This window comes from Neoarius graeffei, chromosome 4, assembly GCF_027579695.1.
Source record: "Neoarius graeffei isolate fNeoGra1 chromosome 4, fNeoGra1.pri, whole genome shotgun sequence".
Classification (NCBI taxonomy): domain Eukaryota; kingdom Metazoa; phylum Chordata; class Actinopteri; order Siluriformes; family Ariidae; genus Neoarius; species Neoarius graeffei.
In genome coordinates this window covers 82765770-82788762 of record NC_083572.1, presented here as the reverse complement: position 1 = coordinate 82788762, position 22993 = coordinate 82765770, and the positions used below count along the sequence as shown (strand labels likewise).

The window sequence follows — 22993 nt, the reverse complement described above, 5'->3', positions numbered from 1 at the left end:
AGTCCAACTTGGTGAATATCTTGGCTCCCTGGAGTAGTTCAAAGGCCGTAGTCATGAGCGGTAGGGGGTAGCGGTTCTTGACCATGATGGCATTGAGGCCTTGATAGTCAATGCAGGGGCGGAGTGACTTGTCCTTTTCCCCGAAGAAAAATCCCGCCCCTGCTGGGGATGAGGAAGGGCGGATGATCCCAGCTGCCAGAGACTCAGAGATGTACTTCTCCATGGCTTGCCTTTCAACGGGAGAAAAAGAGTAGAATCACCCTTTGGGTGGTGCCGTCCCGGGCAGGAGGTCGATTTCACAGTCATAGGGTCTGTGAGGAGGGAGGGACACTGCTTGGGTCTTGCTGAAAACAAGTCCAGGTATTCCAGAGACATGTAAGAGAGGTCGGGAAACTCACTAAATATGCAGACCCGGCGCCAGACACGGACTGACGGACGGGCCTTGAATTGCTTTGGGGGGGCACACATTTTATACGCCAAGCCAGGGCAGCACAACTGTTTCTAGCAACCCAGGAGAGCAGCACAGACGTGACGAGTTAAATATTCTAAGAAACCTATAAAGCAACCAAAACAACTTTCCAAAATCTATCAAACATTGCTCAGCATATTAAAAGGGTTTTTTTTTTTTTTTTTGCTCCGCTGGCCTCACAACGCACAAAGCTGATTTCGGGTATCTACCGGAAGATGTCGTGATATGATCCCGTCCAGCAATAAAATGTGATTGGCTGAGACAGCTGCTGATTTACCCAGATACCATTTGAAGGAAAAATGCGATTGGTCGGTTGGTTCATTCCATTACATTAACCCATTGGTTCCCAAGAAATATTAGTCCACGTTTATAGCAATGATCCAGAAATTATTACTCACGGATAATAATGAATGAACCGATCAGCCGATTTCGAATAGTTTCAATACATTTTAAATTGAGCACATTTTTCTTTATTATTGTTATACTGAAAAACTTTGACTTGTAGTTTACGTTTTTTTTTTTTGAGGGGGAAAAAAAACAAAGAAGAAGAAGAAGCTGTGACGGGCTCCTATCAGGCCAAGTGCTGTCACTCGCCGGCCACTTTCAGGCATCTTTTTCGGATTAGTGAGACCAGACCCTCTGAACATGAATGGGGAGATATCAATACTGGACTCTGTGAAAACTAACGGTCGCGAAGAGCATATGATTGAAATCGCCATGAAAAGTTGATTATACTTGAGTGTTAGGTTGGTTCTCATGACTCAGAAAAAGCTTTAAAATCCACTTTTCTCGTGGATTATTTTGACACTGCGCAGGCGCAGTACTTCTATAACGGCAGGAGAGGGACAGCGGAGCATGAAGCTGCAAGATGATTGGAAAGCTGTTGGTTCAGATCGACATATGATTGGTTGTTGGCAGCGGAACAGGCGGGATATTTGCAGACCCGTACTGCCATCAGAGACGGTTGATTAGAATGTTTGCTGCCGTTACGAACTGTCCCCATTCATTTCTGTGGAAGATTTCTTCAGTGACCTGTCTCCTATGAAAAAAAAGTCTCTGCTCTGGGTTCCAGCAGGGCGGGCCCACATGAGTCTCAGGGCGGGCACGGCCCCCTAAGGCCCGCCCATGGCGACGGGCCTGTAAATATGCACTTTGCATATTTAGGCACATGGTACAATAGTACATAATACACAAGGGTTTTTTGCTCAGAAAGCAGTCTAACTGTACCAAGTACACTGGTCTTCATTATTTTGGTGCTTTATAAAATCCAGCAATGACATGTTCTACAATAGAAAATGACAAAACTGGAATTATAAAATTTACCTTCAGATCTTAGGGAGCCTGCCATGAGAGTCATTTTGCACAGTAGTTGCTCCCATCAGTGTAAGTTTTGTTTGATTGCGTGCTTAAAAATGAGGGGCCACAAAAAATGGAAAGGGCAATGTTTAGGGTAATTGTTGCTCAGACTCAGAGTTTGATGGAGCACATTAGTCATCAAGACACAGGCTAGGGTTACAGCACACTAAAGCAAGACTGATTGTCTGCTCCCAGGCCTCCATTATAACTTCCTGAAATCCATTTAATACCTTAACCCTGGCAATTGATGAATGTCCAGTGAGACAGGTCTAAAACACCACCTCCTGTGCTCTTTGTTCAGTAAGACTTGCTTATACAGAAGATTGAATTCAGGTAGCAAAGTTCTGCCTTTGATAGGCAGGGCGTCCATTTGATATTAAAACGGATCCACACTGCAAAAAAAAAGATAGCATGTAAAAATATCTTGAATATTGAATATCTTGAAATTCAACTAATAATTCTATTTATTTAATTGTTTTAAATAAACAATGTTATTGAACCTAGTTCTGGATATTTTTGCTCATTTGAGCTTGAAACTGTCTTATTCCTTTGGTCGTTGCTTTGCTTATTTCAAGCATTTTCTTGTTTTGGTCTAAAAGAAGCAAAATTATCTGTCAATAGAACAAGGCCATATTTGTTTGAAATTAGTGCATTTATATCATAATAGACTTAGTCTTATTTGTTATATAATAAACTCATCATGAGAATTATTAGATAACTTTTTCACTTCATTTTATTTTCACTTGCTAAGATATTGTTGTAGTGCAACTTCTCTTTTAATATCAGAAGGACAGAAGATTCAAGGACTAACAGACAGAGTGATTGCTACTGCAATTGAAAGTGAAAGTAATCAAATTGTTACCGGATGTGTTATATGATTTTAATGGATGAGCATGTAACATTTGTCATCATTGACAAAATTATAAATTGATTAAAATGATTGATTGTATGAAATGAAGCTGGACAGCAGTGGGACACATGGGTTTGTATATAAATGTTTATTTTTAGACTGTAGGTGATATTAGAGATTTATACAAGCCACTACAACATTTTGTGTTCTGTTTTTATGAAATGCATTGCTTTGCTTCACATGTAGCATGCCTACCTGTGTGCCTCTCTGAAATGTCATGCCTTTTTTTCTGATTCAAATTAAGAATAAAGCTATGCAATATTCATACATTCACAAAGAGAAAATGTGCAAATGTCCATTTACTGACTGCGGCATGTCAGCATGTCAGTTCAGGGCCAGTCTAAGTTGAGTGGCTGATGAAAAGATGTCAGCGGAAGACAGCAGAGTGTTTGAGAGGGGTGTGAGCTGTTAATGCATCAGAGCTCTGCAAGCCCAGAGTTTTTTCTTCTCTCAGAAGGGAGAGACTGTTGAGGTTTACCCACATGCTGTCTAACTCATGCTGTGTGTGTGTGTGTGTGTGTGTGTGTGTGTGTGTGTGTGTGTGTGTGTGTGTATGCATGTGACAGGGCCGACAGAGCAAAGATCAGAGGTGGGGTGGAGGACTCCTATCCAGAAACCAGTCACTCGAGGAAGAGTTTGAGCGTGCTAAAGCAGCTGTAGAAGTAAGCCATAATTCAGATAAGTCCACAGGAATATGTTGTTAGTCATATCATGAGGATATAATGGCATACCATACCATTTCAAGAAGAAATCTGAATAGTTAAATTATCATATATAGTATATTATTCTATCCCCAATCACTGGATATGAGCAATTGCGTGCTCTGATTGGCTACTCTACTACTAGGATGTCAGCTCGTATACTGTGAGTAGAGAAAAACAAAATGGCGGAGCATGTTGGTGAACCAACTGAGGATGAAATAAAAACTACTTGAAACAAAACCCCAAAAAATGCAACAAAATATGGAATAAAAAGTATTTGATGGTAAGAATGTTTTTTTTCAAGAATTATTAATTATTATAAAATTTTTCACAAATTGCTACTGCCCTTTCGCCGGTTTGTTTACATTCTAAGCGGAAATGATTTTGTCGGATGTTTTGTATAAAAGAATTCTATTTATTGAATTTGCAAAAAATAAAAATGCTCTGTTTCTCAAAATCCAATGAATGTGGATAGAATAAAACAGTTATTCCCCTCAATCTCATCGTGCATGGCTTAGAGCCGACTTGGTGCTAGGCGCCTCGTCAGCTATCAGCTCATGTACAACTCACTCACTCATGGCAGCCTCAACCGAGTCGCATACCTGGTGCCCCAATCCTGTCGATCAGTCATGCGGTTTGCTAGCTCAGCAGTACTGGCTGCACCCACGTCCCCTTTCAGGGTGTAATGTACAGTTTCTGTCAGAAACTGATTTAGAATTTACATTGCCTCTACAGTATAATGTAATTTAATATCACCATGTTTAAAATGTGAAGTGTGATGTGAAGTGAAATGTGGATGATGTACTGACAACCGTGAAATTGGGTTGTATGATTGTCACACAGAGGATTTTGGACACCATCTAATTTCAACTTTGACTGAATGTCTTATAAAGCTTGTCAGTAGACAAACACATCACACATAATCTTGTACTCAGGCAAATAAGTTGTACTTGAAACATGGCACATGGGGTTAGATGGCAGTACTGGTATATCAGTAACCCAAATCAGATAAGTTTGTTTACCTTGGCGATAAATTCCAACTGTTCCATATTGGTGAGCATCACATGGTAATTAAGGATATCTTATGGATAATGAATGAAAATATCAATGTAATTTCTCTCTCTCTGTATTTGGTATATCGCTGCAGTGACGTGGTTATATTGACGGCTTTTTCTTCCAGCCAACAAAGTTTCTAGGGAAGATTTACAGTAGTGGTTTCCCATTGCCTTCTACAGGAATGTAATTTCTGGGTTTAAAAAATCAAATTTTTTAGAGTTGTGAAATTATCAACGGATAACAGAAACATGTCACAATGGATCCAGAGCCTGTTCCAGGAACAGTGGGTACAAGCCAGGAATACACTGTCTATCACAGAGCACCATGCACACACACAATTACACTAAGGGTAATTTAGCCAAGCCAAACCACCGAGGAATGTGTTATTGGAAGGAAAACAGAGAACCTAGAAGAAACAGATATGTGCATGAGGAGAACATGCATAAAAACTTCACATAGTCAGTAACTGGAGCTGAGGATTGACCCAGGGACCCTGGAGCTGTGAGGCAATGACACTACTCTCTACAACTCCATGGTGCGCATATCTCATGTTCTTAAAGGAGATACGCAGAACCTTTATTTTTAAATACATTTCTAAGTAGATAGTATCTCCATCCTTGACTTTTGTATGCTGCATAAATGGGAATAAAAAAATATATTTTCGAGAGTTAAAATCGACTGCAAAGTTGGCATTCAAGCTGCTCCGCTGAGCGAGCCAGCCAGCCCTGAGTGCGTGACATCACAGCGGGAACTGGTTTTAAGGCCGAGGCCTTTGACAGCTATAGACCAAAGTCATATAAATAAAAATTTATGGCGAAAATAAGAAATACCGTTACCGACTTGCTCAACTAAGACTGATTTGACTTCATTGATTGTGGGTTGACTGTCATTAAAACAGGATATTATAACTTATGCAACATACATGTACATGCATGCATTTTCACTGATAAAACGTAAAAGGCTAATTAAATAATCAGATGACCTGAGACAATCGCATTCTGAAGCAAATTAAATAATCGTATACCGGTAACTTAAACACACAATACAAGTTACATGTGTTAATCTAAATGCAAGTAAACAACAAGTGTTGTTGTTTTGTATCCAAATGAGATTCCAATGAGATCCAAATGAGAATGCTTCTTACCTGTCTGTGTTCTCACTTCTTGAAGGCCGATCTTGTGGCCGATTGTTTCGAAACAATCTGACTTTCAGTTGCTCATTCAGTTCTCCGCTCATTCACTTCTTCCATGTAAGGACAAGATGGCAGCAATATCCAGCAGAGAAATCAGATGGCTGCTCCACTCATCCTCCATTTTCTCCATACTGAGTACTCCGCCATTACTGCTCGGCTCAGGCAATTACTAAAACCCAGGACGGGATGGGACGTCACCGGTTTTAGCAACAACCGCGGGTAGGTCACTGCCCGAGCGATAATATGTCATGTTCTGTTCCATCCCGGGTTTTAGCAACAGCCCTCGGATCACACTCCGGGAGAACTGGTACAACTGAACTTACTTTCCTTTCCTCACAAAACACATCCAAATCTTTGCAGTTTGAACATTCTTGGGCCATGAATGCAATCTAAATACACCTTCTGTTGTGTTGCTGCACCCGGCAGCAACACATCTATGTGGCACGGCGATAAATTAGCTCAAAATGGAAGCTCGAAGTTGCAGTCAGCTCTGTGTTTTAGTATAGCGAAAATGGCGATGAGACCAATAGCCTTCCTGCGGTGACGTCACAGATGTCAAGGTCATTCACTCAGACCGCTACCTATATGAATCATTTTAATTGTAAAAATTACTATATTAGATTTATTGTTAACGCTTAAAACTATTCCTGTGCCATTCTTGAGGTCTCAAGGCACTTATAAACAAAGAGTCAGGCCATGGTTCTGCGTATCTCCTTTACTATTATGCTTTAATCGCTTACAGCCAGCAATATGAAATGAAAACTCTGGATTACGACACTGAAGGTGTTGATGTATGTATATCTTGCTCTGACCTCGCCTCATCTGGTTGTTGTACCTGCTATTGTATTACATGTGGTTGCAGTTGCAGGGTCCTGGAAAGCCAAAGACAAGTGATTAGTGACTGTAAATGACTGAAAAATGACCCAGTCAAAGGCAAGACTGAGAGGGGTACTCTAGAAGGAACATTCCAGACAGTACTTTTATATTATCACAAACGCTTTAGAGTCCCTGGTTTCACTGGTGAGCTCCAGTGCACTGCAGTGCTGAGTGAGTTTGTGAGTGAGTGGATGGTATTATTTCCAATAAAGTAACCTTATCCAGGACCATTTGAGTACAAATGGAAGATTCATCGATCATGGCATCCTGCATACTGAGACACTTAAGCTTTCAAGATCACGACCAGCTGAGCGTTCTGTGTAGGTTCTTATCTGCATACATTTGTTCTAATTAAGAACCTTGTGTGGCGCTTGGTTGCCTGGAAATCTACTTCCTGTGGCATGCAGGCTTTTTTCCAATCCATTTAATTTGTGTAATTGCCGGCTGTCCAGAACAAAGGAATAGCACAGGGACTAAAAATGAATAGCTGTTAAGCTCCAGCCGGTGCTGCACATTAGAGCAGCATACAAAGAAACTTGTGGTTAAAGTCCTTTTCCAGCATAATGCTTCCCAGGGTCTATGAAAGTGGAATGACCTGCGAGGGTGGCTGGGCCCTGTAAAATGCTTACCTCATATTTTAATTTGGTGCACCCTGAAAAATAGATCACCAGGGAAAAAAGCCGTGACCACCCAAGCCCTTTTTTCACATGTACAAAAGACAATGCACAAGTGAAGCCACGTTGCTCTCATTAGGAGCAACAGCAGGTGAGAATCAGCTTTAACATGAGGTGGGCTGCTCCTCTCAGTGACAGTACCATTAGTGCAGATACAGGTCCTTTATTTATCCTTAATCTGAGCAGAGCAGCAGTGGTCTACTCCACTTCGGTGGTGTGCAAGCATTATTATGAAAATGTGAGCCTGTTGTTTTGCTTTAAGGACCCTGACTTTTAGACTGTGTCTGAAATCACTCCCTACTCACTATATAGGGCGCTATATAGTGGGGACACCATTTTGTAGTGCTGTCCGAAACCTTAGTGAGGATTATTTACACCTTATATAGTGCACTCAAAGTATCCCACAATGCATCACGAAAAGTAGTGTACAACCGATGGTCACTAACCAAAGCAATATATCCCATCATGCATTGCAGTCGCACTGAAAGAAATCAAATTAAAAGTCTCAAATTTAATTTAATGAAAGGCAGCGGCAAAGAATAAAGTATTCAGCCTTGATTTTAAAAAAGTGCAGGTACTTTGTATTGATTAATGTGTGAAATACGCTCAGTATAATATGTATTTATCACAAAATACATGCATGTGTTTATTATTTTGAAAACCCACCAGCCAACTGATCTGGTACGTTTTAATTGTGCGACAGTAATGACATAAATACCAGTGCGACGGACTAGTGTCTGAAAGCGTTTTTTTTTCTTCATTTTACCAATGAGCTCATTAGTCCTCTATATAGTAATTCCCTATATAGGGAGTAGGGAGTAGTGAGCGAGTGAGCTATTTCGGACATAGGGTTAGAGTACAGTACTCACACAGGGCATATGCGAAATAAAAATTCTACTGTCATTCAAGAATGCAGCAAAGGGTTGAGAAGAATGATAAGAGCCTCATCTGGAACAACACACCTTTCACCTCCCAGTTGGTGAAATTGCGTTCCATTATCAGACTGGGTTTTAGCTGATACAAAATGACAGGTAATGCTTTTTTTTCCACAGCAGGGGCTGATTTTACCAAGAAGAATTTGACAGGTTGTCAATTTCTTTGCTTCTAGATAATCATTAAGTATTCTAATGCCACACTGTTTTAAAAAACAGTGTTTTTCTTTTGAAAGCAACTGCTGCAAAGAAACATTTTGCTTCAATTATCTTTCTGATTACAACTGAAATGGAGTTTGAGTGTTCTATTCAGTGAAATATTTGCACAGGAAAGGAGTAAATTTCACATCTTGGCAGTGAACTGCAGGTAACATAAATTATGCCCTCTTGCCGAAACTATAAATATCTGCCTGTAAGACTGTCTTACTGTCTCTTTTTTACTTACTTACTTCAGTCGAGCTTCCGTTTGCTTCAAGTCACGTCTCGCCCATCATGGCCGTCTGTAGTTCCTCAACACTTCCCAGATTTGTGTCATTCATCAGACATCTGTGTAGGATATGGCCTGCCTGCCCACGTTCCGCTTCCCAGTCATTGGTTGCCACAAGACTAGTTTCCATGCCACTGCCTCAGGATGTCTGACACAATGTCCAGCTAACTTCAGCCTCATGTATGCTATTTTAGATGATACTGGTGGTAGGCTTCCATATAACTGTTCATTTGTTAGAAATGAACAGTTTTTTGCTTTCATTTATCAAGCTCCATCATTAGTTGTATTAATATGAATGACGCCACACAAGACATGGATATACTATATACTTAAATAATATTGGCTGGCTTTTTTTCGTGGTCTATCAGATATATTCCATTCAGCTAGCATGATACTGAATGAGTCAAAGATGAGTTCAGTATCATGCTAGCTGAATGGAATATATCTGAGAGACCACAAAAAAGCCAGCCAATATTATTATTAGTATTATACATACATACATACATACATACTCTCTTCATATCAGCATTCTCAAAGGCCAACGCTAGCTTACCTGTAACTCTGTGCTGTTAGTGCGGCAGTCCAGTTATCTTCCAGCCGGTGTAGCAGTAGCGCTAGCAAAAGCCAATGCTAGCTTACCCATGACTCAATGCTGTTAGCGCAGCAGTCCAGTTACCTTCCAGCCGGTGTAATGTTAGCGAAGGCCAATGCTAGCGCAGTCAAACCGATTATTTTTTTTTCCCTGTGTAATTTACTTAGTTGCTTTTAAAATCAACATCGACAGCTACACACAACGGAGTGACCTGGCAGCCAAAATTCTCTCAAAGCCTTCCGCTTTTAACGAAGCAAACCTGGCAGCCATGTTTGTTTACAAATTGTCACTGTCGTTCACTAACACAAAGGTTTTACGTCTCCGACGTGTGACAGAAAAGCCAGTCAATATTATTATTATTATTATTACTATTATTATTATTAGACACTTGATGGAACAATTATAGATTTTACAAAAAGTTAAGAACGGGATTTATTTACCAATATGGAATGATGATTCTGATCCAATGTAATTCCATGTTCTGTCAATCCAATGTACATCTAAAAAGTCAAAGTTCTAACAATAGAAATGTTCCAACTCCAAAAACTCCTGTTTTTCTCTTGGAAATATGCGTGAAGAATATCTAATGAAGTTTTGGTAGCCTTTCATGTGTTCAACACGTCTTTCTCTTTCAAAATTCTCTCAAAATCTTCTGTTTTTAATGAGCCAAACCTGGCGGTCATGTTTGTTATTAGTATATTAGATATATTCCATTCAGCTAGCATGATTTTGAATGAGTCAAAGACAAGTTCAATATCATGCTAGCTGAATGGAATATATCTGATATACCACGAAAAAAAGCCATCCAATATTATTATTATTATTATTATAATACATACCGTACACAGTACAAAATTCTCTCAAAATCTTCCATATTTAACGAAATAAACCTGGTGGCCATGTTTATTTACAAATTGTCTCAGTCGCTCGCTAGCACAGAAGTTTTACGTCTCCGATGTGTGACGTCATGTTGTCTTGACAACCATGCAATATCGTAAACCATATTCAGTACTCATCCTCCATTGGGTAGAGTGACGTAATACACGTAGGATAAGCGATATGATAACAATATTGCATCCTATCCAACCAAATGAATGAAACCCTCTAGAAGGGAATAGAATACATGTTTTTACTCCGTCGAAAAGTGGTCCTTTATGTATAATAATAATAAATGATATACTAAATGACATCAATTTTGCAAGCCAAACTGAGTTTAGATTATTCAAATAACTTAAGTAAGATGGTTATTTTTGTTGATTCACACCAGTGAGTAATATGTAGTAAGGGGAATTGCGAGTTGCCCCATGCCACATTTCAGCCTTATAGCACCAGGGCCCTCGGCTCAATCTCATTCTGGTGTTTCCAGTGTGCATGTGGGTATTCTCTGGGTTCTCCAGTTTCATCTCAGCTCTCAGCCAGTAGGTGTATTGGCGATGACTGATGTGAATGTGTGTCTGCATGGTGCCCTGTGAAGGAACGGCAATCCTTTCTGGGTGTATTCCTGTCCCATGCCCTGTGTTCCCAGGATAGGCTCCAGATCCACCATGAATTTCAATGAATGAAAAGAGAGATTCAAAACCTATGCACAAATCCTTATACTATTACTTATTCCTCTTACACATTACTCTTTAAGAATACAAACATCTAAATATTATAAATAAATCATATATAGTTTAATTTAGTTTTGTTAGTTAAATAATTAAAGCAGTTCAAGTAATTATCAAAAAAAGTCCTAGTAATGCCTTTCAAACTGACTTCCTCAAATCATTTTGTCATTTCTGTCTTGAACCCAGTCTGATCCATCCTCTGTATTAGTTTAATTATTCAACTGAGTGTATTTACTTAAGGAGACATTAACGCTTATATGAATTTCTCTTTTGTGGAGATCATAAATTAGTGTACAGACCATAATCATTTGTCATTCTTTTCATACATTCATACTTCTTTTCATACTTTATGCTTAAAAATGAGTATTGGACCATGAAGCATGAAAATGCCTCACTTGGAAGCATATTTTATGACTGCTGTGCAGAATAAGCCTTCTGTCAAAGTCTACAGTAAATGTCACTGATGCATAATTTTTAGCTGTTTAAACTGTAATTTAAACACAGATATTCTCCTCAAAGAATTCTAAAATAAATAAATAAACCGGGCTTACATTTATAGCAATTATTAAAAAATGATTCAGACTGTTTGTGTCCTAGATTTACATATGCTGATCGGTACAAATATAAATGATAAGTGTATATGTGCAGTTCTTACTATCGGTAGACTTGTACCATGCCAAGAAGTGATCGTAATAAGGCTTGTGCTAAGAAAATAGTGAATAATTGGAAAGGAGTCATTTCCCTGTTGTTGGTGGTGCCCTCTTGTCCTCTGTGATGCCTGGGCCCCAGTTAAGCCCTCCGTCATGGGCAGCTGAGTTGCTGGCAGCATGTCAGACTTTATTAAAGTCATACAGCTTTATGTCTCTGCCTACTATCTCTAGATTCACCGAGCTTTTCCAAACTGACATCTGTCTTAACTGACAGCTGCTGTACGATTTCTGGCTTTTTTTTTTCTTCGTCTTTGTACAGGCCTTATACTGGCTCAGGGAGGTCTTGGTTTCACTTCATTACTTACAGCCAGAGTGATAAAGCAGCAAGTTAGTTTTTACTACTGCAAGAGCTATCTTCTAGTTGTTAATAAGTGATTGATTGGTATATTTTTTACACTGATTGTTGGGCTCAAGGATGACTAATAGAGATAAGGAAATGTACAGCCACTGATTTAAAAAAAATTTAGATAAACAGCACTTGCTTCCACATTTAGACAAAAGGCCAACTTTTTAAATGAAGAACTTCTCGTCTCAGCAGCTCAGGTGTGCTAAGGATCTTCATAACCTTTCATACCCACATCCTGAATGACACAGTCAGACATATAGCTCGAGGACAGGGGAGATAATGAGCTTTCAACTTTGCCCTTTGACTAGTTGGACTGTCACTGCGCAGAGATGACAGAGGTCATCCAATTATAATAATTGGATGCTTAACAACACTGTTCCCATCACGGACCGTAAAAGAGCAATTATCTCTGCAACACAAGGGACGATGCTGAACAAAATAACATCCCATGTAATGTGATCTAGCTCAAAGAAATACTCAGCCGCCATCACATGAGTAGTTCTCAGGCTCACTAGTGCACAGAAGTAGAGCACTCTTGTTAATGTTTTTATGAAGAGCTTTATAATCATATGATGAATGGGATTTATGTTAAATGCAGTGTTCATGAGGTACAGTGGTGCTTGAAAGTTTGTGAACCCTTTAGAATTTTCTATAGACCCCTTCGCATGTTTGTAAACAAACCGACCGTTGCCAGGATGCGCACGCAGCCTGGACTCAGAAACAATGGCGCTGCCCATAGACCGGCATTATGAGCTGTCAGATTATGCAAAACAATTGTCATTACAAGATCGAGAATGTTACATAAATAAGTTAACTCTAACAAGTGGACATCACCTACCGGATCCGTATTTAATTAAAGAGTGGACGGACGATGTTAGTAAGTTCCCTGGTATACAATGGCCAGATATATACTCGTACCTTTAGCTTTAGCTACAACAGCAAATACCAACACTAAACAGCAATTTGCAGGAGGTAATGGCATGAAAGGAATGATAGTGTAAAGAGTGCAGCTAAGAGAAATCAGAGCTGCGTAAAAAGCGAGAGGCAGAGACCAGAAATGAAACTGAACGGGGCGGGAGCTAGGTTAGAGCAGTCAACATAAGTTGGCATTTAGAATGAGGGCACACAATTTTACCTTTCCATCCTTGCTTTAAAATTGTGATTTTCGGCATACACAAATAATGATGGCACAAAATCTGGACTGCTTGAGTCAAGCGAGAGCTCTCCTACAAACAAAATTGCATGCAAAGCTAAGTTAACATGCTAACAATATTCATTACATTGTGTAACTATGACCCAGCTAATCAGACAAACGTTACCAAAGTATTTTGCTACATCAATAAATGAAGACGAGAAAGAATAAAAAAGAAAGATTTAATAAATAGCCTGATCTTACCTGTGATGAAGTGGGCGCTGCAAACCCGCGCATTTTTGATAGTCCTTTCATCCCAGTCTACACGTTTAATGGCTTGTAGCCATAGACGTCAGCGATTTTTTTGGAATGGGTGAGATCCTGCTGGAATTCTGTACATTTTAACCCCATCACTGCTACGATTCTGACACCCGACAACACAACAACTAGGCATTCGCTGAGTCTTTTTTGAGTCCAGGTTGCGCGCGCAATTTCCGCTTATGTATGAATGACGTTTACTGCGAAGGGGTCTATATTTCTGCATAAATATGACTGTGGCAGCGGGGGCGTGGTCAAGTGCCGGTCTGTGACAGGAGGGCGGAGTCAGGGAAGGTAAGTGGCAGAATCACTACACCTGATGTCAATTAACCTGTGTTTGTGTGTGTCTTCCCAGTGACCGCGCCCTACTTAAGGAGGGAGAGCGAAAGCAGAGGAGCTCATCCCCGAACCAGATGCCGGTTGTGTGTGTGTGTCTGTTTAAGTTTACGAGTTGTTCACTGAAAAGTGTGGCAATAAAACCACCGTTTACGAACCTGATCTCTGTCCTGCCGTCCTCTATGCTCCACCCACCCATACAAACTGCTACAGTGGTGCTGAAACCCAGGATCTGGAGCGCAGCAGCCGAACAGCCCCATGGAGTCCTCCCCGTTCGCTGAACTGGTCCACGCCCTCGCCACGGCCCAGCAAAGCCAGCACCAGGCGCTAGTCACCCTCCGAAAGGAGCAGGAACAGCGGTTCGAGGCCCTGGTGCTGGCCCAGCAAGAAGATCGTCAGGCGTTCCGGCACCTCCTCGCGTCAGCGGGGTCCACCAGCGCTCCCACCGCGGGCCCGTCCCCCCTCACCCTAACAAAGATGGGCCCACAGGACGACCCCGAGGCATTCATCGCGCTCTTCGAGCAAGTCGCGGAGACCTCGGGGTGGCTGATGGAGCAGCGCGCGGCGCGCCTTCTCCCCCTGCTAACGGGAGAGGCCCAGCTGGCCGCGCTACAGCTCCCCGCCGACCACTGGCTGGCCTACGCGGACCTTCGCCGGGTCGTCCTCCAGCGTGTGGGGCACACCCCTGAGCAGCAGCGTCAGCGCTTCCGCGCTTTGAGGAAGTCCGCCGGCCGTTCGCATTTGGCCAGCAACTCCGGGACGCCTCCTGGTGGTTGAGGGCTGACAACCGCGACGCCGAGGGGATCATCGACCAGGTGGTACTGGAGCAATTCGTCACATGCTTGCCAGCAGGAACCGCGGAGTGGGTCCAGTGCCACCGCCCGGCGTCGCTGGATCAGGCCATCGAGCTGGCAGAGGACCATATGGTGGCTGTCCCGGTGGCAGGACAGCAGACAGCCTCTTCTCCCCTCTCCTCTTCTCTCTCTCCCTCTCCTCCTGTGTCTCGTCCTCGCCCCATTCACCCACCGCGGAGGAGGGGGTCGGCGCCACCGGTGCCGGCCCGCCGCACCCGCGGTGCCCTCCCATTTCTCCCTTCTGTGTCTGTCTGTCCCCCCCCTCAGGTGAGTGAGCCCCAGAACACCGGTGAGGAGAGGAAGCCCGGGCCGGTTTGCTGGCGCTGCGGGGAGCCGGGCCACCTCCAACAACAGTGCACAGTAATGGAGGTGGGCGCAGTGGTTCGGATCCCCGACGCGCCAGGAGCCGCCCTCGATCGGGCCGGAGCGTATCACATACCAGTGAGTATACAAGGGGATACATATCAGGCGTTGGTGGATTCTGGTTGTAATCAGACCTCAATTCACCAAAGCCTGGTGCAAAACGAGGCATTGGGGGGAGCACAGGGGGTGAAGGTGTTGTGTGTGCACGGGGACGTTCACAGCTACCCTTTGGTGTTGGTCCACATTTTTTTCCGAGGGGAAAAATTTATAGTGAAGGCAGCAGGTTAATCCTCGCCTTACCCACTCTATAATTTTGGGGACTGATTGGCCGGGATTTCTGGATTTAATGACACACTTAGTGAAGAGTGGGTCCTGCCATTCAATAGGGGGAGGTCCCGGTGTTGCTTTGGCGGGAGCAGCTGTCGCAGAGCCGTCTACGTCATCTCCGCGTCAGAGTGAGGAGCCGCCGGCCCCTCCTCTCGCTGTTGGGGAATCCCTCGCGGATTTCCCATTAGAGCAGTTGCGAGACGAAACTCTGCGGCATGCGTTTGACCAAGTGAGAGTAATCGATGGTCAAATGCTCCAGCCAAACGCCACCCCGTCCTTCCCCTACTTCGCGATTATGAAGGATAGATTATACCGAGTGACGCAAGACACTCAAACTAAAGAGCGAGTCACGCAGCTTTTAATTCCGAAGAGCCGCTGGGAATTGGTATTTCAGGCGGCTCACTTTAATCCCATGGCTGGACACCTAGGGCAGGATAAGACACTAGCCCGAATAATGGCCCGATTCTATTGGCCGGGGATTTGCGGCGATGTCCGTAGGTGGTGTACGGCGTGCCGCGAATGCCAGTTAATAAATCCAGCGGCCATTCCAAAAGTGCCTTTGCGCCCTCTACCATTAATCGAGACCCCGTTCGAAAGAATTGGGATGGATCTCGTCAGGCCATTAGATCGGTCAACATGAGGGTACCGCTTTATATTAGTCCTGGTGGACTATGCAACGCGATACCCAGAAGCCGTGCCTCTTCGCAATATCTCAGCACGCAGTATTGCGGAGGCACTCTTCCGCGTCATCTCCCGAGTTGGAATCCCAAAAGAGATTCTGACTGATCAAGGCACCTCGTTTATGTCACGAACACTGAACGAACTGTATGGGTTATTAGGTATTAAGCCGATCCGCACCAGCATGTATCACCCACAAATGGACGGTTTAGTTGAACGGTTTAATCGCACCCTCAAGAACATAATTAAAAAATTTGTAAGTGAGGACGCACGTAACTGGGATAAATGGCTCGAACCCTTGTTATTTGCAGTGCGAGAGGTCCCCCAAGCCTCCACGGGGTTCTCCCCGTTTGAATTATTATATGGGCGTAAGCCGCACGGCATTCTAGATGTGCTGCGAGAAAATTGGTAGGAGGGACCTTCACCAAGTAAAAACGAAATTCAATACGTTATTGACCTGCGCGCAAAACTCCACACCCTCACGCACCTAACCCAGGAGAATTTGCGGCAGGCCCAAGAACGGCAAGCCCGCCTGTACGACAAGGGTACGTGCCTTAGAGAGTTCACACCGGGAGATAAAGTACTCGTACTGTTGCCCACATCGAGCTCTAAATTAGTCGCCAAGTGGCAAGGACCCTTTGAGGTCACACGGCAAGTCGGGGACGTCGACTATGAGGTGAGGCGAACGGACAGGGGTGGGGCGCTATAGATTTACCGCCTCAATCTACTCAAACTCTGGAACGAGGAGGTCCCCATTGCGTTGGTGTCGGTGGTTCTGGAGAAGGCGGAGCTGGGGCCGGAGGTTCAAAAAGGCGCATTGACATCGCATACCTCTCCGGTCCCCTGTGGAGACCACCTCTCCCCGACCCAACTCGCGGAGGTTGCCCAGTTGCAGACCGAGTTTTTGGACGTGTTCTCGCCCCTGCCCGGCAGCACCAACCTCACAGAGCACCACATTGAGACGCCCCGGGGGTGGTAGTGCGTAGCCGCCCTTACAGGCTACCCGAACACAAAAAAAAGGTGGTTCGGGAGGAACTCGAGGCCATGCTCGAAATGGGCATCGTCGAGGAGTCCCACAGTGACTGGAGCAGCCCGGTGGTCTTGGTACCCAAGTCCGACGGGTCGGTCCGGTTCTGTGTGGACTATAGAAAAGTCAACGCGGTGTCCAAATTTGACGCGTACCCAATGCCTCGTATTGATGAGTTGCTCGATCGACTAGGCACTGCTCGCTTTTATTCGACACTGGATTTAACGAAGGGATATTGGCAGATCCCCTTGACTGCACTATCCCGAGAAAAAACGTCCTTTTCCACACCATTTGGTTTACACCAATTCGTCACACTTCCGTTTGGGCTGTTTGGGGCGCCCGCTATGTTTCAGCGGCTGATGGACAGGGTCCTCCGCCCCCACGCCACCTATGCGGCCGCCTACCTCAACGACATTATCATCTATTGTAATGACTGGCCGAGGCATCTCAAACATCTGAGGGCCATCCTTAGGTCGCTGAGGCGAGTGGGTCTCACAGCCAACCCGAAGAAGTGTGCGATTGGGCGGGTGGAAGTATGGTATCTGGGCTTCCACTTGGGCAACGGGCAGGTGCGTCCCCAAATTAACAAGACCGCAGCAATTGCGGCCTGCCCGAGGCCCAAGACCAAAAAGGGGGTGAGACAGTTCCTGGGGCTGGCTGGCTATTATCGTAGGTTTATACCTAATTATTCGGATGTCACCAGCCCACTGACTGATCTCACTAAAAAGGGGGCACCAGATCCGGTCCAGTGGATGGAGCAATGCCAGCCGGCTTTTTCTGAGGTAAAGGCCGCACTGTGTGGGGGGCCACTTTTACACTCCCCTGACTTTTCTCTCCCCTTTATGTTACAGACGGATGCGTCGGACAGAGGGTTGGGGGCTGTTTTGTCCCAGGAGGTGGAGGGAGAGGACCGCCCAGTCTTATACATCAGTAGGAAGCTGTCAGTGCGGGAGGGGCGCTACAGCACTATCGAAAAAGAGTGCTTGGCAATCAAGTGGGCGGTCCTCGCCCTCCGTTACTACCTGCTGGGACGCCCTTTCACCCTCTGTTCAGACCACGCGCCCCTCCAGTGGCTCCACCGCATGAAGGATGCCAACGCGCGGATCACCCGTTGGTATCTGGCGCTCCAACCCTTTAATTTCAAGGTGGTCCACAGGCCGGGGGCACAGATGGTCGTGGCGAAATTCCTCTCCTGTCAAGGGGGGGGGGGGGGGAGTCGGCTGCAGGCCGGACGGCTGCCCGGTCTGAGTCGGGCGGTGGGGGTATGTGGCAGCGGGGGCGTGGTCAAGCACCGGTCTGTGACAGGAGGGCGGAGTCAGGGAAGGTAAGTGGCAGAATCACTACACCTGATGTCAATTAACCTGTATTTGTGTGTCTCTTCCCAGTGACTGCACCCTACTTAAGGAGGGAGAGCGAAAGCAGAGGAGCTCATCCCCGAACCAGACGCCGGTTGTGTGTGTGTGTGTTTAAGTTTACGAGTTGTTCACTGAAAAGTGTGGCAATAAAACCACCGTTTACGAACCTGATCTCTGTCCTGCCGTCCTCTGTGCTCCACCCACCCATACAAACTGCTACAATGACCTAAAACATCATCAGATTTTCACACAAGTCCTAAAAGTAGATAAAGAGAACCCAGTTAAACAAATGAGACAAAAATATTATACTTGGTCATTTATTTATTGAGGAAAATGATCCAATATTACATATCTATGAGTGGCAAAAGTATGTGAACCTCCAGGATGAGCAGTTAATTTGAAGGTGAAATTAGAGTCAGGTGTTTTCAATCAATGGGATGACAATCAAGTGTGAGTGGGCACCCTGTTTTATTTAAAGAACAGGGATCTATCAAAGTCTGATCTTCACAACACATGTTTGTGGAAGTACATCATGGCACGAACAAAGGAGATTTCTGAGGACCTCAGAAAAAGCATTGTTGATGCTCATCAGGCTGGAAAAGGTTATGAAACCATCTCTAAAGAGTTTGGACTCCACCAATCCACAGACAGACAGATTGTGGACAAATGGAGGAAATTCAAGACCATTGTTACCCTCCCCAGGAGTGGTCGACCAAAAAAGATCACTCCAAGAGCAAGGCATGTAATAGTCGATGAGGTCACAAAGGACCCCAGGGTAACTTCTAAGCAACTGAAGGCCTCTCTCACATTGTCGAATGTTAATGTTCACAAGTCCACCATCAGGAGAATACTGAACAACAATGGTGTGCATGGCAGGGTTGCAAGGAGAAAGCCACTGCTCTCCAAAAGAACATTGCTGCTTGTCTGCAGTTTGCTAAAGATCACGTGGACAAGCCAGAAGGCTACTAGAAAAATGTTTTGTGGACGGATGAGGCCAAAATAGAACTTTTTTGGTTTAAATGAGAAGCGTTATGTTTGGAGAATGGAAAACACTGCATTCCAGCATAAGAACCTTATCCCATCTGTGAAACATGGTGGTGGTAGTATCATGGTTTGGGCCTGCTTTGCTACATCTGGGCCAGGATGGCTTGCCATCATTGATGGAACAATGAATTCTGAATTATACCAGCGAATTCTAAAGGAAAATGTCAGGACATCTGTCCATGAACTGAATCTCTCAAAAGAAGGTGGGTCATGCAGCAAGACAACGACCCTCAGCACACAAGTCATTCTACCAAAGAATGGTTAAAGAAGAATAAAGTTAATGTTTTGGAATGGCCAAGTCAAAGTCCTGAGCTTAATCCAATTGAAATGTTGTGGAAGGACCTGAAGCGAGCAGTTCATTTGAGGAAACCCACCAACATCCCAGAGATGAAGCTGTTCTGTACGGAGGAATGGGCTAAAATTCCTCCAAGCTGGTGTGCAGGACTGATCAACAGTTACCGGAAACGTTTAGTTGCAGTTATTGCTGCACAAGGGGTCACACCAGATACTGAAAGCAAAGGTTCACATACTTTTGCCACTCACAGATATGTACAATCCCGATTCCAAAAAAGTTGGGACAAAGTACAAATTGTGAATAAAAACGGAATGCAATGATGTGGAAGTTTCAAAATTCCATATTTTATTCAGAATAGAACATAGATGACATATCAAATGTTTAAACTGAGAAAATGTATTATTTAAAGAGAAAAATTAGGTGATTTTAAATTTCATGACAACAACACATCTCAAAAAAGTTGGGACAAGGCCATGTTTACCACTGTGAGACATCCCCTTTTCTCTTTACAACAGTCTGTAAACGTCTGGGGACTGAGGAGACAAGTTGCTCAAGTTTAGGGATAGGAATGTTAACCCATTCTTGTCTAATGTAGGATTCTAGTTGCTCAACTGTCTTAGGTCTTTTTTGTCGTATCTTCCGTTTTATGATGCGCCAAATGTTTTCTATGGGTGAAAGATCTGGACTGCAGGCTGGCCAGTTCAGTACCCAGACCCTTCTTTTACGCAGCCATGATGCTGTAATTGATGCAGTATGTGGTTTGGCATTGTCATGTTGGAAAATGCAAGGTCTTCCCTGAAAGAGACGTCGTCTGGATGGGAGCATACAGTTAGGTCCATAAATATTTGGACAGAGACAACATTTTTCTAATTTTGGTTCTGTACATTACCACAATGAATTTTGAACAAAACAATTCAGATGCAGTTGAAGTTCAGACTTTCAGCTTGAATTCAGTGGGTTGAACAAAATATGATTGCATACAAATGTGAGGAACTAAAGCATTTTTTAAACAAAATCCCTTCATTTCAGGGGCTCAAAAGTAATTGGACAAATTAACTAATCTCATCTCATCTCATTATCTGTAGCCGCTTTATCCTTCTACATGGTCGCAGGCAAGCTGGAGCCTATCCCAGCTGACTACGGGCGAAAGGCGGGGTACACCCTGGACAAGTCGCCAGGTCATCACAGGGCTGACACATAGACACAGGCAACCACTCACATTCACACCTACGGTCAATTTAGAGTCACCAGTTAACCTAACCTGCATGTCTTTGGACTGTGGGGGAAACCGGAGCACCCGGAGGAAACCCACGCGGACACAGGGAGAACATGCAAACTCCACACAGAAAGGCCCTCGCCGGCCACGGGGCTCGAACCCGGACCTTCTTGCTGTGAGGCGACAGCGCTAACCACTACACCAACGTGCCGCCCCCAAATTAAATAATTGTAAATAAAATGTTCATTTCTAATACTTGGTCGAAAACCCTTTGTTGGCAATGACTGCCTGAAGTCTTGAACTTATGGACATCACCAGACGCTGTGTTTCCTCCTTTTTAATGCTCTGCCAGGCCTTTACTGCAGCGGTTTTCAGTTGCTGTTTGTTTGTGGGCCTTTGTCTGAAGTTTAGTCTTTAACAAGTGAAATGCATGCTCAATTGGGTTGAGATCAGGTGACTGACTTGGCCATTCAAGAATATTCCACTTCTTTGCTTTAATAAACTCCTGGGTTGCTTTGGCTTTATGTTTTGGGTCACTGCCCATCTGTATTATGAAACGCCGACCAATCAGTTTGGCTGCATTTGGCTGGATTTGAGCACACAGTATGTCTCTGAATACCTCAGAATTCATCCAGCTGCTTCTGTCCTGTGTCACATCATCCATAAACACTAGTGACCCAGTGCCACTGGCAGCCATGCATGCCCAAGCCATCACACTGCCTCCGCTGTGTTTTACAGATGATGTGGTATGCTTTGGATCATGAGCTGTACCACGCCTTCGCCATACTTTTTTCTTTCCATCATTCTGGTAGAGGTTGATCTTGGTTTCATCTGTCCAAAGAATGTTCTTCCAGAACTGTGCTGGCTTTTTTTAGGTTTTTTAGCAAAGTCCAATCTAGCCTTTTTATTCTTGAAGCTTATGTCTTGCACCATGCAATGAACCCTCTGTATTTACTTTCATGCAGTCTTCTCTTTATGGTAGATTTGGATATTGATACGCCTACCTCCTGGAGAGTGTTGTTCACTTGGTTGGCTGTTGTGAAGGAGTTTCTCTTCACCATGGAAATTATTCTGCAATCATCCACCACTGTTGTCTTCTGTGGGCGTCCAGGTCTTTTTGCATTGATGAGTTCACCAGTGCTTTCTTTCTTTCTCAGGATGTACCAAACTGTAGATTTTGCCACTCCTAATATTGTAGCAATTTCTCGGATGGTTTTTTTCTGTTTACGCAGCTTAAGGATGGCTTGTTTCATCTGCATGGAGAGCTCCTTTGACCGCATGTTTTCTTCACAGCAAAATCTTCCAAATGTAAGCACCACACCTCAGATCAACTCCAGGTCTTTTATCTGCTTAATTGAGAATGGCATAACGAAGGAATTGTCCACACCTGCCCATGAAATAGCCTTTGAGTCAATTGTCCAATTACTTTTGGTCCCTTTAAAAACAGGGTGGCACATGTTAAGGAGCTGAAACTCCTAAACCCTTCATCCAATTTTAATGTGGATACCCTCAAATGAAAGCTGAAAGTCTGGACTTTATGTCCATGTCCATTATATAACTATAACTTGAATATGTTTCAGTAAACAGGTAAAAAAAAACAAAATTTGTGTCAGTGTCCAAATATATATGGACCTAACTGTATGTTGCTCTAGAACCTGGATATACCTTTCAGCATTGATGGTGTCTTTCCAGATGTGTAAGCTGCCCATGCCACACGCACTAATGCAACCCCATACCATCAGAGATGCAGGCTTCTGAACTTAGCGCCGATAACAACTTGGGTCCTCCTTCTCCTCTTTTGTCCGAATGACATGGCGTCCCTGATTTCCATAAAGAACTTCAAATTTTGATTCGTCTGACCACAGAACAGTTTTCCACTTTGTCACAGTCCACGCTTCTGGATCATGTTTAGATACGGCTTCTTCTTTGAACTATAGAGTTTTAGCTGGCAATGGCGGATGGCACGGTGAATTGTGTTCACAGATAATTAGTGTTGTGCATGAACGCGTTCAAAAGAACACGCTCGTTTTTCCATGAACTTTGAACTGAACGCAACAACTTTGTAATGAAAGAACTTGAACGTGAATTCGTTCAAATTATGCGACATGAACGACAAACATGAAGATGAACGAAACATGAA

General features: G+C 43.8%; 1 protein-coding gene across 2 annotated transcripts in view; it reads left to right on the top strand.

Annotated features, from left to right (window-relative positions):
- Positions 1-22993, top strand: part of pex5la (peroxisomal biogenesis factor 5-like a) — a 197590-nt gene that overhangs the window by 142042 nt on the left and 32555 nt on the right. For both annotated transcript variants that reach the window (XM_060918341.1, XM_060918340.1), the window contains exon 8: positions 3302-3397. In XM_060918341.1, coding sequence (XP_060774324.1) covers positions 3302-3397 — 96 coding nt within the window. The remainder of the gene's footprint in view (positions 1-3301; positions 3398-22993) is intronic.